Raw genomic sequence first — 12,894 nt, 5'->3', positions numbered from 1 at the left:
TTGAGCACAGAATTCAGGCCGACACAGTGCTAAATGAATGCTGCATGGGTGATGAAATGTTAAACCGTGGCCCTGTCTGCCTGTTCCGATGGTTCAGGTGAATGTTAAAGGTTGAGGGAGTAATGTTGACCTGGACACTGGGAGAACTCCCTGCTCCTCTTTAAACTGTGTCATTTGATTTTTATCATGCAATGGAACAGCTTGAGAGTGCGCAGGTAGGGAGGGACTGGGTGACCACCAGACAGGCAAGGAGGACCAGGCAGGTACTGCAGGAGTCCGCTGAGTGCATCTCACTCTTTAACCAGTACTCACTTCTGAATACTAGTGAGGGAGAGGGTTCTTCTACGGAGTGCAGCCAGAGCCAAGTACACAGCACCATGGGTGGCTCAGTTTTACAGAGGGGGAGGAGAAAGGTCAGAAGAGCAATAGTGATTGGGGATTCTATAGTTAGGGGAGCAGACAGACGTTTCTGCGGCTGCAGACGTGATTCCAGGATGGTATGTTGCCTCCTCGGTGCCAGGTCCAAGGAGGTCACTGAGCAGCTGCTGAACATTCTGGGGGGGGGGGGGGGGGGGGAAGAAAGGGTGAACAGCTAGAGGTTGTGGTCTATATTGGTACCAACGACAGGTAGAAGGAGGGATGAGGTCCTGCAGGCAAATTTTAAGGAGTTAGGAAAGAGATCAAGAAGCAGGGCCTCAAAAGGTAGTAATCTCCGGATTACTCCCAGTGCCACGCCTAGTGAGTACAGAAATAGGAGGATACAGCAGATGAATGCATGGCTGGACAGATGGTGCAGGAGGGATGGCTTTAGATTCCTGGGGCATTGGGACCAGTTCTGGGGAAGGTGGGACCTGCAAAGACTGGACAGGTTGCACCTCCATGGAGCTGGGACCAATATCTTTGCGGGGAGGTTCGCTAGTGCTGGGGGGTGGGGGGGGGGGTGGTGTTAAACTAATTTGGCAGGGGGATGGGCATCAGGATGTGGCATTGGAAAGGAGAAACAAGGGGCATAAAGGATCGGGACAGAAAAATAGCACTAAAGCAAGTAATGGTACAGTATAAGGTAGGATCAGACCGAGAGTACAAGAAAGTCTAAGTCTGGTTTGCACTGCATGTGTGTAAATGCACGAAGCTTGGTAAACAATGTTGGTGAGCTGCAGGCGCAAATAGCCACATGGGAATACAATGTCATGGCGATAACGGAGACCTGGCTCAAAAAAGGGCAGGATTGGGTACTAAATATTCCTGGATACAAGGTGTTCAGGAAAGATAGGGAAGGAAAGTTAGGAGGAGGGGTGGTAGTATTGATTAAGGAGAATATTGCAGTACTGGAGAGAGAGGATGTCTTGGAGGGGTCAAAGACAGAATCTATTTGGTTAGAGTTAAGAAATAAAAGAGGTGCCATTACACTACTGAGTGTAGTGTACTCTATAGGCCACCAACTAGTGGGAAGGATATAGAGGAGCAAATTTGCAGGGAAATTACAGAGAGGTTCAAAAGCTATAGAGTAGTGATAACTGGGGACTTCAACTATCCTAATATAGATTGGGATAACAATAATTTCTTTTTTTTTATTCGTTCATGGGATGTGGGCGTCGCTGGCAAGACCAGCATTTATTGCCCATCCTTAATTGCCCTTGAGAAGGTGGTGATGAGCTGCCTTCTTGAAACGCTGCCGTCCCTGTGGTGAAGGTTCTCTCACAGTGCTGTTCGGTAGGGAGGTCCAGGATTTTGACCCAGCGATGAAGGAATAATAAGGGGTACAGAGGGGGAGGAATTTTTGAAATGTGTTCAGGAGAACTTTCTTAACCAGTACATTTCCGGCCCAACGAGGAAGGAGGAATTGCTGGATTTGGTTCTAGGGAATGAGGTGGGCCAAGTGGAGCAAGTATTAGTGGGGGAGCATTTAGGGAGAAGCGATCATAGTATCATAAGGTTTAGAATAGTTATGGAAAAGGACACAGACCACTCTAAAATAAAAATACTCAATTGGAGGAGGGCCAATTTCAATGGGATGAGAAAAGATCTGGCCCGGGTAAATTGGTATCAAAAAGATTGGCAGGCAAAACTGTAAATGAACAGTGGACGGCCTTTAAAAGGAGATGGTTTGGGTACAGTCTAGGCACATTCCCACGAGGCAGAAAGGTAGGGCAACTAAAGCCAGAGCTCCCTGGATGACAAAAGAAATAGTGAGTAAGATGAAACGGAAAAAAGGGGCGTATGACAGATGTCAGATGGCCAAGTGAGAACCAGGATGAATATAGAAAGTTCAGAGGGGAAGTGAAAAAAGAAACAAGAGGGGCAAAGAGAGAGTATGAGAATAGACTGGCGGCCAACATAAAAGGGTATCTAAAAGTCTTCTACAGGCATGTAAACAGTAAACGGGTAGTAAGAGGAGGGGTGGGACCGATTAGGAACCATAAAGGAAATCTACTCATGGAAGGCAGGGGGGGATGGCTGAGGTACTAAACGAGTACTTTGCATCTGTTTTTACCAAGGAAGAAGATGCTACCCACAGTCTCAGTAAAAGGAAGATATAGTTGAAATACTGGATGGGCTAAAAATTGACAAAGAGGTACTTGAAAGGCTAGCTGTACTTAAAGTAGATAAGTCACCCGCTCCAGATGGGATGCATCCTAGGTTGCTGAGGGAAGTAAGGGTGGAAATTGCAGAGGTACTGGCTATAATCTTCCAAACATCTGTAGATACAGGGGGTGATGCCAGAGGATTGGAGAATTGCAAATGTTACACCCTTGTCAAATAAGAGTATAAGGATAAACCCAGCAACTATGGATCAGTCAGTTTTAACCTCAGTGGTGAGGAGACTTTTAGAAACGATAATCCGGGACAGAATTAACAGTCACTTGGACAAGAGTGGATTGATTAGGGAAAGCCAGCACGGATTTGTTAAAGGCAAATTGTGTTTAACTAGCCTGATGGAGTTTTTTTGATGAGGTAACAGAGAGGGTAGATGAGGGCAATGCAATTGATGTGGTGTATATCAAACGCCTTTTGAAAGTCCATAAAGTGCCGCATGGTAGGCTTATCATCAATATTGTGGCCCATGGAATAAAGGGGGCAGTAGCAACATGGATACAGAATAGGCCAAAGGACAGGAAACAGAGAGTAGTGGTGAAGAATTGTTTTTCGAACTGGAGCGGGTGTACAGTGGTGTTCTCCAAGGGTCAGTGCTGGGACCACTGCTTTTCTTGATTTATATTAATGACTTGAACTTGGGTGTACAGGGCACAATTTCAAAATTTACAGATGACACAAAACTTGGAAGGGTAGTAAACAGTGAGGAGGATAGTGATAGACTTCAAGAGGATATAGACATGCTGGCGGCATGGACGGACACGTGGCAGATAAAATTTAACGCAGAAAAATGCGAAGTGATACATTTCGGTAGGAAAAACAAGGAGAGGCAACATAAACTAGAGGGCACAAGAACAGAGAGATCTGGGGGGTACATGTGCACAAATTGTTGGAGGTGGCAGGGCAGTTTGAGAAAGTGGTTAAAAAAGCATAAGGGATCCTGGGCTTTATAAATAGAAGTAGAGTGTACAAAATCGTGGAAGTCATGATGAACCTTTATAAGACACTGGTTCAGCCACAACTGGAGTATTGTGTCCAGTTCTGGGCACCACACTTCAGGAAAGATGTGAAGGCCTTAAAAGGGTCTAGAAGAGACGACACAAAGCTGGAGTGGAACGTGAGCTGTGAGGAGGATACAAAGAGGCTCCAATGTGATTTAGACAAGTTGGGTGAGTGGGCAAGAACGTGGCAGATGCAGTATAATGTGGATAAATGTGAGGTTATCCACTTTGGTTGTAAAAACAGAAAGACAGATTATTATCTGAATGGTGATAGATTGGGAAAAGGAGAGGTGCAACGAGACCTGGGTGTCCTTGTACACCAGTTGCTGAAAGCGAGCATTCAGGTGCAGCAAGCAGTTAGGAAGGGGAATGGTATGTTCGCCGTCATTGCAAGAGGATTTGAGTACAGGAACAGGGATGTCTTACTGCAGTTGTACAGGGCCTTGGTGAGACCACACCTGGAGTATTGTGCGCAGTTTTGGTCTCCTTATCTGAGGAAGGATGTCCTTGCCATGGAGGGAGTGCAACGAAGGTTTACCAGACTGATTCCTGGGATGGCAGGACTGACGTATGAGGAGAGATTGGGTCGACTAAGCCTATATTTACTAGAGTTTAGAAGAATGAGAGGTGATCTCATTGAAACATATAAAATTCTAACAAGCCTAGACAGACTAGATGCAGGGATGTTCCCGATAGATGGGGAATCCATAACCAGGGGTCACAGTCTCAGGACACGGGGTATGCCATTTAGAACAGAGATGAGGAGCAATTTCTTCAGAGGGTGGTGAACCTGTGGAATTCTCTACCACAGAAGGCAGTGGAGGCCAAGTCATTACATGTATTCAAGAAGGAGATAGATATATTTCTTAATGCTAAAGGGATCAAGGGATATGGGGAAAAAGCGAGAACAGGGTACTGAGTTAGACGATCAGCCATGATCATTTTGAATGGCGGAGCAGGCCCGAAGGGCCGAATGGCCTACTCTTGCTCCTATTTTCTATGATTCTATAAGAGATTTACTAGAATGATTCCAGGGATGAGGGACTTTAGTTACTTGGATAGACTGGAGAAGCTGGGGTTGTTCTCCTTGGAACAGAGATGGTTGCGAGAAGATTTGATAGAGGTATTCGAAATCATGAAGGGTCTAGACTGAGTAGATAGAAAGAAACTGTCCCCATTGGCGGAAGGGTTAAGGACCAGAGGACATAGATTTAAGGTGATCGGCAAAAGAACCAAAGGTGACATGAGGGAAAACTTTTTTTTTAAAACACAGTGGGTGGTTAGGATCTGGAATGCACTACCTGAGGGGGTGGTGAAGGCAGATTCAATCATGGCCTTCAAAGGGAACGGGATAAGTACTTGAAAGGAAAAAATTTGCAGGGCTACAGGGAAAGGGCGGGGAAGTGGGAGTAGCTGGATTTCTCTTTCATAGAGCTGGCACGGACTCGATGGGCCGAATGGCCTCCTTCCGTGATGTAACCTTTCTATGATTCTATGTAAACTGGAACCTCGGTTTAACATTGCATACAAAGGATGGCACCTGTAACAATACATCACTTCCTCAGTACTGCACTGAAGTGTCAGCCTAGATTATGACCTGGAGGGGGGCTTGAGCCACATTTTTTGACTCAGGTGAGAGTCTACTGACTGAGGCAAACTGACACGGTGCTGTGCAAGACCCCTGCAGTTACAATGCCTCGCAGAGTCCGGTCCCCCGAGTTAAACATCATAACAACATATTTCAGATAATGGGAATAGCTTAAAAAAAAAACCCCACTTTTTTACTTTCTCCTCCCTCCATGGCAACTGAAGCCACCTGCTTTAAGCACGGTGCCCAAAATGACCACGAGGTGAGTGAGCAGTTGTAGGTGACTACTTACACAAGCAGGAGGAGGGTAGCAATCAGAGTGCTAACCCAATACTGCTGAATCAGCAGCTTTCAAGAAGCTAATTGCCATCATTGAGCCCGAGGGTAGGATCAAAGCTCAAAATATTTTGGTAACCATCCTCCCACCCCCTCTCCAATGAGGTCACCTACATAATTAACTCAATATTAAATAAAATTTCCAGCAACTTGATGGCTCAATTGGTGATTACACAATCTGGTGCCCTACTGACCATACGGACCAGAGTGGTTCTGATATTTTTTTCCCCTTCTCCCACTACCCCAGTCCAAGGGCACTAAGACCAATTAGAACATCCCAGCATCATCTCAGCTGACATTAGGGTACTTATATCAGGATGGGAAGTAGTTTTATGCTGTTAGATAATCTTACCCAGGATGGAGGTGGGAGCACTACCGTCTGAGGAATTAAACTAATCAAGCTGTTCCTCAAAGCTGCTAAGTAGGACTGGCTTAAGAGGATAGAGCTACACTTCTAACCCTTGATTGAATTAGACATCTATTCCACACCCAGGCATACGGCTCTCACCTTGTCCTCGCAAGCCTCATCCAGGATATCGAGTGCTTCTGAAGAGATGGTTTTATTTTTATCGTGCAGCTGTGTCACGAGTAATTCTATGCCCCAGTTGCTGAAGAACTCCACGTTGGCCCGTAGTAAAACCCGCAAGTGTTTTGTTGCATACAGCCTGCAGTTCTACACAAACACAGCAGTCAGACCAACACTGCGGTGAGCAACAGGAAGTGTCTCTGATCTAATCTCGTCTACTCCACTCAGAAATAATACAAACCAAGAATATATTGCCCGACAGTTGAGGCTGCTGTTTTCACTGCAATGATAGTTCCCTAGAGAGCAAACACTTCAGGTCTACACCAGAGATACGGAATAAAAATGTTTTTCATTTAAAAAAAAAAATTCCTTCTTGTGATGTGGGTGTCACTAGCAAGGCCGGCATTTATTGCCCATCCCTAGTCGCTCTGAGAAGGTGATGGTGGGCCTTCTTCTTGAGTTGCTGTGTGTAGCGGTTTAATACAACTGAGGGGCTTGCTTGGCCACTTCAGAGGGCAGTGTAGAGTCAACCACACTGGTGTGGGACTGAAGTCACATATAGGCTAGACCGGGTAAGGACAGCAGGTTTCCTTCCCTAGAACACAATTATGAAGCTGAGATTGCTGCCTTAGTCACCGTGGCAAAGAATTTTTCTGCAACTCACTCCAGAGTGATCCAGCCTTTCAAGGTCCTTCTGTGCTAACTGGCATTGATCTGAAGCAGCGGTGCCACCAAACATCCCCTTTAGACATCCAGGGTGTTAGAGGGAGGAATGTGATCTCAGGGCAAAGAAGTCCAATCTTCACTGACAATTTATGGCATAAACTCAAACCCTGAATTACACTGAAACACGTTGCTACCCATCCGGTATTCTCTCTGCATTCAGTTGCAAATAATGCCTAGGACACGAAATGACAAAGACCCAAGTGAATGTGAATTTCAGGACTCGGCCAGTTAGACAAAAGAGGCACAACCCATACATGACACCTGCTCACCAATTCCAATCGTACTTACATCGATAGCAGACGTAAGAATTTTGGATAGGATAACCCTGGCCAAGCCGTCGCGGCTGTAGTCTAAAGTGGAAACGGTTAGTTTTAGCACGTGGTCGTAGTTCTTCAGAGAACAGAGGCTAAGTAAACTATGGAGAGAGGGGAGAGATTAAACTATGTCACCTTCAACCCTGTACAGGCACAACATTCAGCACTATTCTCCTTCCATCCCCCACACACCTCAATAGTATTAACTTCAAACCCCACCCCAATTTTCTGCTATGTAATCAGCATATATTTTACCTCAGTTCTGCTACCCCCATGCCATTGTTACAGTGCCCCACAGTAGCTGTCCCTTCTGCTACATCAGCAGAACTGGAGAATAGTGTGCAATAGAAAGAATAAAATGCATTCAAATGTTCCACGGGTTTTGTGCTCCTGAAGTTGAAGGATGCCAGTGTCAGGAAATGGAACACTCCATTTTGGATAGCCAGTCAGCATCAAACATTCCCAGGTCAGGCACAGAACAGGATTGATACAGAGTAAAATCCCTCTACTCTGAGTTAGGGGTGGAAGAAAAATTAAAATGAAAGAAAAAAGTCAAGCCACAGGAGCCAACCACACCTGTGATGTGTTGCTCGCAGATCAACTACATCAGGTACTGTAGCAGGCAGGCACCAGGCACCCTCACAGAGATGGGGAAGCTGGCAGAAAATCACAGGCAGCTTTGCACTTGTGCATCTCGCAGCTGGGGATTCAGCCTGGCATTGGTACAGCTGCAATAAATCAACGAAAGAGACCACTGGAAATTTACAACCCAGTCAGCACCTGAGAGGGAAAACATTTGGACATTTAAATTTTTGTGAATGGGTTTTTGATTTAATCCTGAATTTGTTTTGGGTTTAACATTTCAGATGTGACCCTTTTCTCTTTCAGATCTGCCACACAGTTCAGATTTCCAGCATGTGTGATTTTTTTCTTTAAACCTCATATTAGTAGAGGGTCACTTCGACCAGTACTTACCATTGAAACATGCTGCATTTCTCCAACATTTTGACCCCATGCGGGTGAGAGGACAGAGAACCGATGATCAGAAAGTAGTGCTGGCTGAGGGTGCTGAGCAAGCCATTGTTCTGCAGACTCCGCTCAGGCTTCAGGCCTGAGGAGGAGGAGAGCCATTGCACAATGTCCTTCACCAGCTCCTCCAGGTATGTCTGACCGTCCTGCCACAATGAGAAACAAATAGAAAAGGAACATGAGTTCTCTGCCTATCTGAAATAGTAACTGCTAGAAAGTTGCACCATCAGCCAGAAGCGAAACTCTTGCTGATCCCCGCTCCCTCACACCCGACTCTGGTTGGAGTTTTAGAAATGAGGGTAGATTCAGTAAACGGGCTGGCAACAGTTGACATATCTGTACAGGGGTGAAATATAAAGCCCAAGCCTACACAAGAGTTGAATATTGCTCTTTATCTGGGAGGCATTTTTAACCTCTTGCTCTCAGTCCCAGAGAGAACACAAGAAAAAGATGGTTGTCCAACAGGTGATCTCTCTCAGCGCTAGCCTCCAGACACTCTCTCCCTCCCTCTCCACTATTCTTGTCTCTCTCCATTTTATTGATACTATGGACATTGCTTCTCATAAGAACATAAGAAATAGGAGCAGGAGTAGGCCAATCGGCCCTTCGAGCCTGCTCCGCCATTCAATAAGATCATGGCTGATCTGATCCTAACCTCAAATCTAAATTCATGTCCAATTTCCTGCCCGCTCCCCGTAACCCCTAATTCCCTTTGCTTCTAGGAAACTGTCTATTTCTGTTTTAAATTTATTTAATGATGTAGCTTCCACAGCTTCCTGGGGCAGCAAATTCCACAGACCTACTACCCTCTGAGTGAAGAAGTTTCTCCTCATCTCAGTTTTGAAAAAGCAGCCCCTTATTCTAAGATTATGCCCCCTAGTTCTAGTTTCACCCATCCTTGGGAACATCCTTACCACATCCACCCGATCAAGCCCCTTCACAATCTTATATGTTTCAATAAGATCGCCTCTCATTCTTCTGAACTCCAATGAGTAGAGTCCCAATCTACTCAACCTCTCCTCATATGTCCGCCCCCTCATCCCCGGGATTAACCGAGTGAACCTTCTTTGTACTGCCTCGAGAGCAAGTATGTCTTTTCTTAAGTATGGAGACCAAAACTGTATGCAGTATTCCAGGTGCGGTCTCACCAATACCTTATATAACTGCAGCAATACCTTCCACTTATTCCTTCGAATACACTATCCTCGAAATACAAGATCCTATGTACTGTTCCTCCTCCTGCATTCTCAGTTTAAATCAAGAGTCAGAGCACCACCTTTGGCTTCAACACACCCTTTCCCAGGACCTTCAAACTGTGGAACTCCTCCACTTCATTAGTCTTCCCTTTCTCTACAATCTACAGACTTTTAAACTCCAAGCTTGATATCCCCTAACCATTACATCTCGATTAAGGGTGTGTTGAAGTCAAAGGTGGTGCTCTGACTCTTGATTTAAACTGAGGATGCAGGAGGAGGAACAGTGCATCGGATCTTGTATTTCGAGGATAGTGTATTCGAAGGAACAAGTGGAAAGTACGGTTATGTCTTCTCTCTAACTCTCTTCTATCTGAACCCTTGACCTAGGTTTCCCAATAAGCAAACAGACGCCTCTGTGCTGTAACTATTTTGTGAACACAATGTGCTGTAAATCCAGAATTAGCAAGTGCATGTTTTGGATCATCCTGTATAAAAATTCTTTGCGGTGTGTGTAGAATAACAAGCTGGCAAGCTTACCTCATTGGACTCCAGCAGGAACTCAGTGAACTGGCAGCCCACTACCGTCAGCTGCTTTCCCATTACATGATCCAGCTCCATGTTAGCGTACAGCTTACTACTGGGCTTGTAAAAATACAGCAATCGGCGCACAAACCTAAACAAGGAGGAAACACGGAAGCAGCGATCAAAGCGAGAGAAAATAAACTGGGTAGGGAAGGGGGGAGGTGCGAGAGAGAGACAAGGAAGGAAGGATTGATTTTCGGAAGGAAAGAAAGATATATATTTATAAATAGAGGGATATATATATATATATAAATAAAGAGAGAGAGTGAGGGATATGGTGGTGAGAAGGTGAGGGTTTAGGGATATGGTGAGAAGGTGGGTAGGTGAGGATTGAGGAATATGGTGAGGTGGTGAGGGTTTAGGGATATGGTGAGAAGGTAGGTAGGTGAGGATTGAGGGATAGGGTGAGACGGTGGAGTTGATCCATCAAAGCGACTGCCTTCCTGGGACCATTGGCCCTTTCCTGTTAAAATTATGTTCTGATTATAGGCTGTCAGGAGAACAATATGCTCATCATCTGTTGCCCCCGCCCCCTGCCATCACAATCCACACTCACCTGTGTAACTGTTCATCTTTGTAGTTCCGCAGGTTTACGTTGGGCCACTGCAAAAGGACAGACAGACAGGGTGCTTAATCGCTCAATAAATCAGAGAAACTGCACTCACTGGCAGTTAGAATAGAGACAGCCAGGACAGAGCAGCATGGTTGGTTCTCAGTGTGACCATCTCTGGGACCTGGGTTTGAATGTCGCTTCTCCCTAATAGCAATGATGTTCGTGAGTTTGGGGCAGTGTCTAGATTTAACTTTGTCTCTTCATTTGTAATTTTTCTAAGGTCTCATTCTCCAACCTACCTGCCTCTGTTGTTGAGTGCATAAGCAGTCTGTTGCACAATCTCCAACTAGCTGGCTAAGTGGCACAATCTGAACCACCTGTCTGATTTTCCTACCCTCCCTTACCACTGCCAGTAGACACCATGGTCTCCAGTTTGAAGACCAAAGCTCAGCAAGACTCCGATGAGGAACAGAGCAGAGTGTGGGGTGGATATTAAGAGGCACTGAGTGCCAGCAGCTCTGGGCCTCAGATCCATCATGCCAGTTTGGGCAGTCTCAACCCAACTCCTGATAAGAATGAGTCCAACTGCTAGTGCTGGGGCAGTGTAGTTGGAGCTTCTGCATATCTAACCTGTGCTGCACCTGTTTGATTAGACACTGAAGAGGGAGTTTTAGTCTGTAGCTAAGCTTTGAAATCTTGATATTGAAAGTAGGGCAAGAAAGGGGAAAAACGTGCATCTCCTATCACTGACATTTTCATAGTCATTAGCACCAAATTAAAATATTAACAGATACAATGCCAAGTCCTCGTGATTTCCTTGCACTGCTACCTTAAGAATGGTTGAGATTAAGTTCCAGTTCCACCTCAGGTTGTCCTTGTTATTCAGGACATCACTGTCTCGCAGGTTCTGCATCATTGCCTCCTCTGTGTCCTAGAAAACAATACAGCAGTGTAAAGAAAAAGATGTACGGCAGAGAACGCATTCCGATCATAGCCTTACACAACACATAAACAGGGATAAAAGTGGAAAAATTGCATGTTCGAAATCTGAAATAAAAACGCTGATAGTACATAACAAGTCAGTCAACACCTGAAAGAGAAAAGACAGCTTAACTATTCTGACGGGACCCTTCAGCAGGACCCAAACTACTGACAGTATCTGATACATTCACCTGTCTTTTCTCTTTCAGTTGTTATTGGATCTGTTGTGAGTGAGTGAGTGCGTGTGAGAGTGAGAGATCTTCACAAGGACTGTGCAGTGATCACTCAAGGAATCACAGAATGATTACAGCCCTGAAGGAGGCCATTCGGCCCATCAAGTCTGTGCCGGCTCTATGCAAGAGCAATCCAGCTAGTCCCACTCCCCTGCCCTTTCCCCATAGCCCTGCAAATTTTTTCCTTTCAAGTACTTATCCAATTCCTTTTTGAAAGCCGCGACTGAATCTGCCTCCATCACCCCCTCAGGCAGTCCATTGCAGATCATAACCACTCGCTGTGTAAAAAAGTTTTCTCTCATGTCGCCTTTGGTTCTTTTGCCAATCATCTTAAATCTACGTCCTCTGGTTCTTGACCCTTTCGCCAATGGGAACAGTTTCTCTCTATCTACTCTGTAGAGACTCTTCATGATTTTGAATACCTCCATCAAATCTCCTTACAACTGTCTCTGTTCCAAGGAGAACAACTCCAGCATCTCCAGTCTATCCACATAGCTAAAGTCCCTCATCCCTGGAATCATTCTAGTAAAACTCTTCCGCACCCTCTAAGACCTTCACATCTTTCCTGAAGTGCGGTGTCCAGAACTGGACACAATACTCCAGTTGTGGCCGAACCAGTGTTTTATAAAGGTTCATCATAACCTCCTTGCTTTTGTACTCTATGCCTCTATTTATAAAGCCCAGGATCCCGTATATTTTCTTAACTGCTTTCTCAACCTGCCCTGCCACCTTCAACGGTTTGTGCACATATCTCTCTGTTCCTGCACCCCCTTTAGTTTATATTGTCTCTCCTTTCTATCAAAATGTATCACTTCGCACTTCTCTCAGTTAAATTTCATCTGCCACATCTCTGCCCATTCCACCAGCCTGTCTATATTCTCTTGAAGTCTATCACTATCCTCCTCACTGTTCACGACCCTTCCAAGTTTTGTGTCATCAGCAAATTTTGCAATTGTGCTCTGTACACTCAAGTCCAAGTCATTAATATATATCAAGAAAAGCAATGGTTCTAGTACCGACCCCTGGGGAACACCACTGTATACCTCCCACCAGTCTGAAAAAATCTGTTTCCTATCACTTAGCCAATTTCATATCCATGCTACTTCTGCCCCTTTTATCCCATGGACTTCAACTTTGATGACAAGCCTATTATGCGGCACTTTATCAAATGCTTTTGGAAATCCATATGCACCACGTCACCCACATTGCCCTCTGTTACCTCATCAAAAAACTC

At 45.3% G+C, this 12,894-nt stretch overlaps 1 protein-coding gene across 3 annotated transcripts in view; it reads right to left on the bottom strand.

The window, feature by feature from the left end:
* Positions 1-12,894, bottom strand: part of rictora (RPTOR independent companion of MTOR, complex 2 a) — a 302,106-nt gene that overhangs the window by 61,071 nt on the left and 228,141 nt on the right. For all 3 annotated transcript variants that reach the window (XM_067982377.1, XM_067982379.1, XM_067982378.1), the window contains exons 18-23: positions 11,276-11,377; positions 10,450-10,496; positions 9,849-9,984; positions 8,062-8,261; positions 7,061-7,187; positions 6,029-6,193 (exon numbers count right to left, since the gene is read on the bottom strand). In XM_067982377.1, coding sequence (XP_067838478.1) covers positions 6,029-6,193; positions 7,061-7,187; positions 8,062-8,261; positions 9,849-9,984; positions 10,450-10,496; positions 11,276-11,377 — 777 coding nt within the window. The remainder of the gene's footprint in view (positions 1-6,028; positions 6,194-7,060; positions 7,188-8,061; positions 8,262-9,848; positions 9,985-10,449; positions 10,497-11,275; positions 11,378-12,894) is intronic.

Source organism: Heptranchias perlo, chromosome 4, assembly GCF_035084215.1.
Source record: "Heptranchias perlo isolate sHepPer1 chromosome 4, sHepPer1.hap1, whole genome shotgun sequence".
Classification (NCBI taxonomy): domain Eukaryota; kingdom Metazoa; phylum Chordata; class Chondrichthyes; order Hexanchiformes; family Hexanchidae; genus Heptranchias; species Heptranchias perlo.
This window is presented reverse-complemented; position numbering and strand designations above follow the sequence as displayed.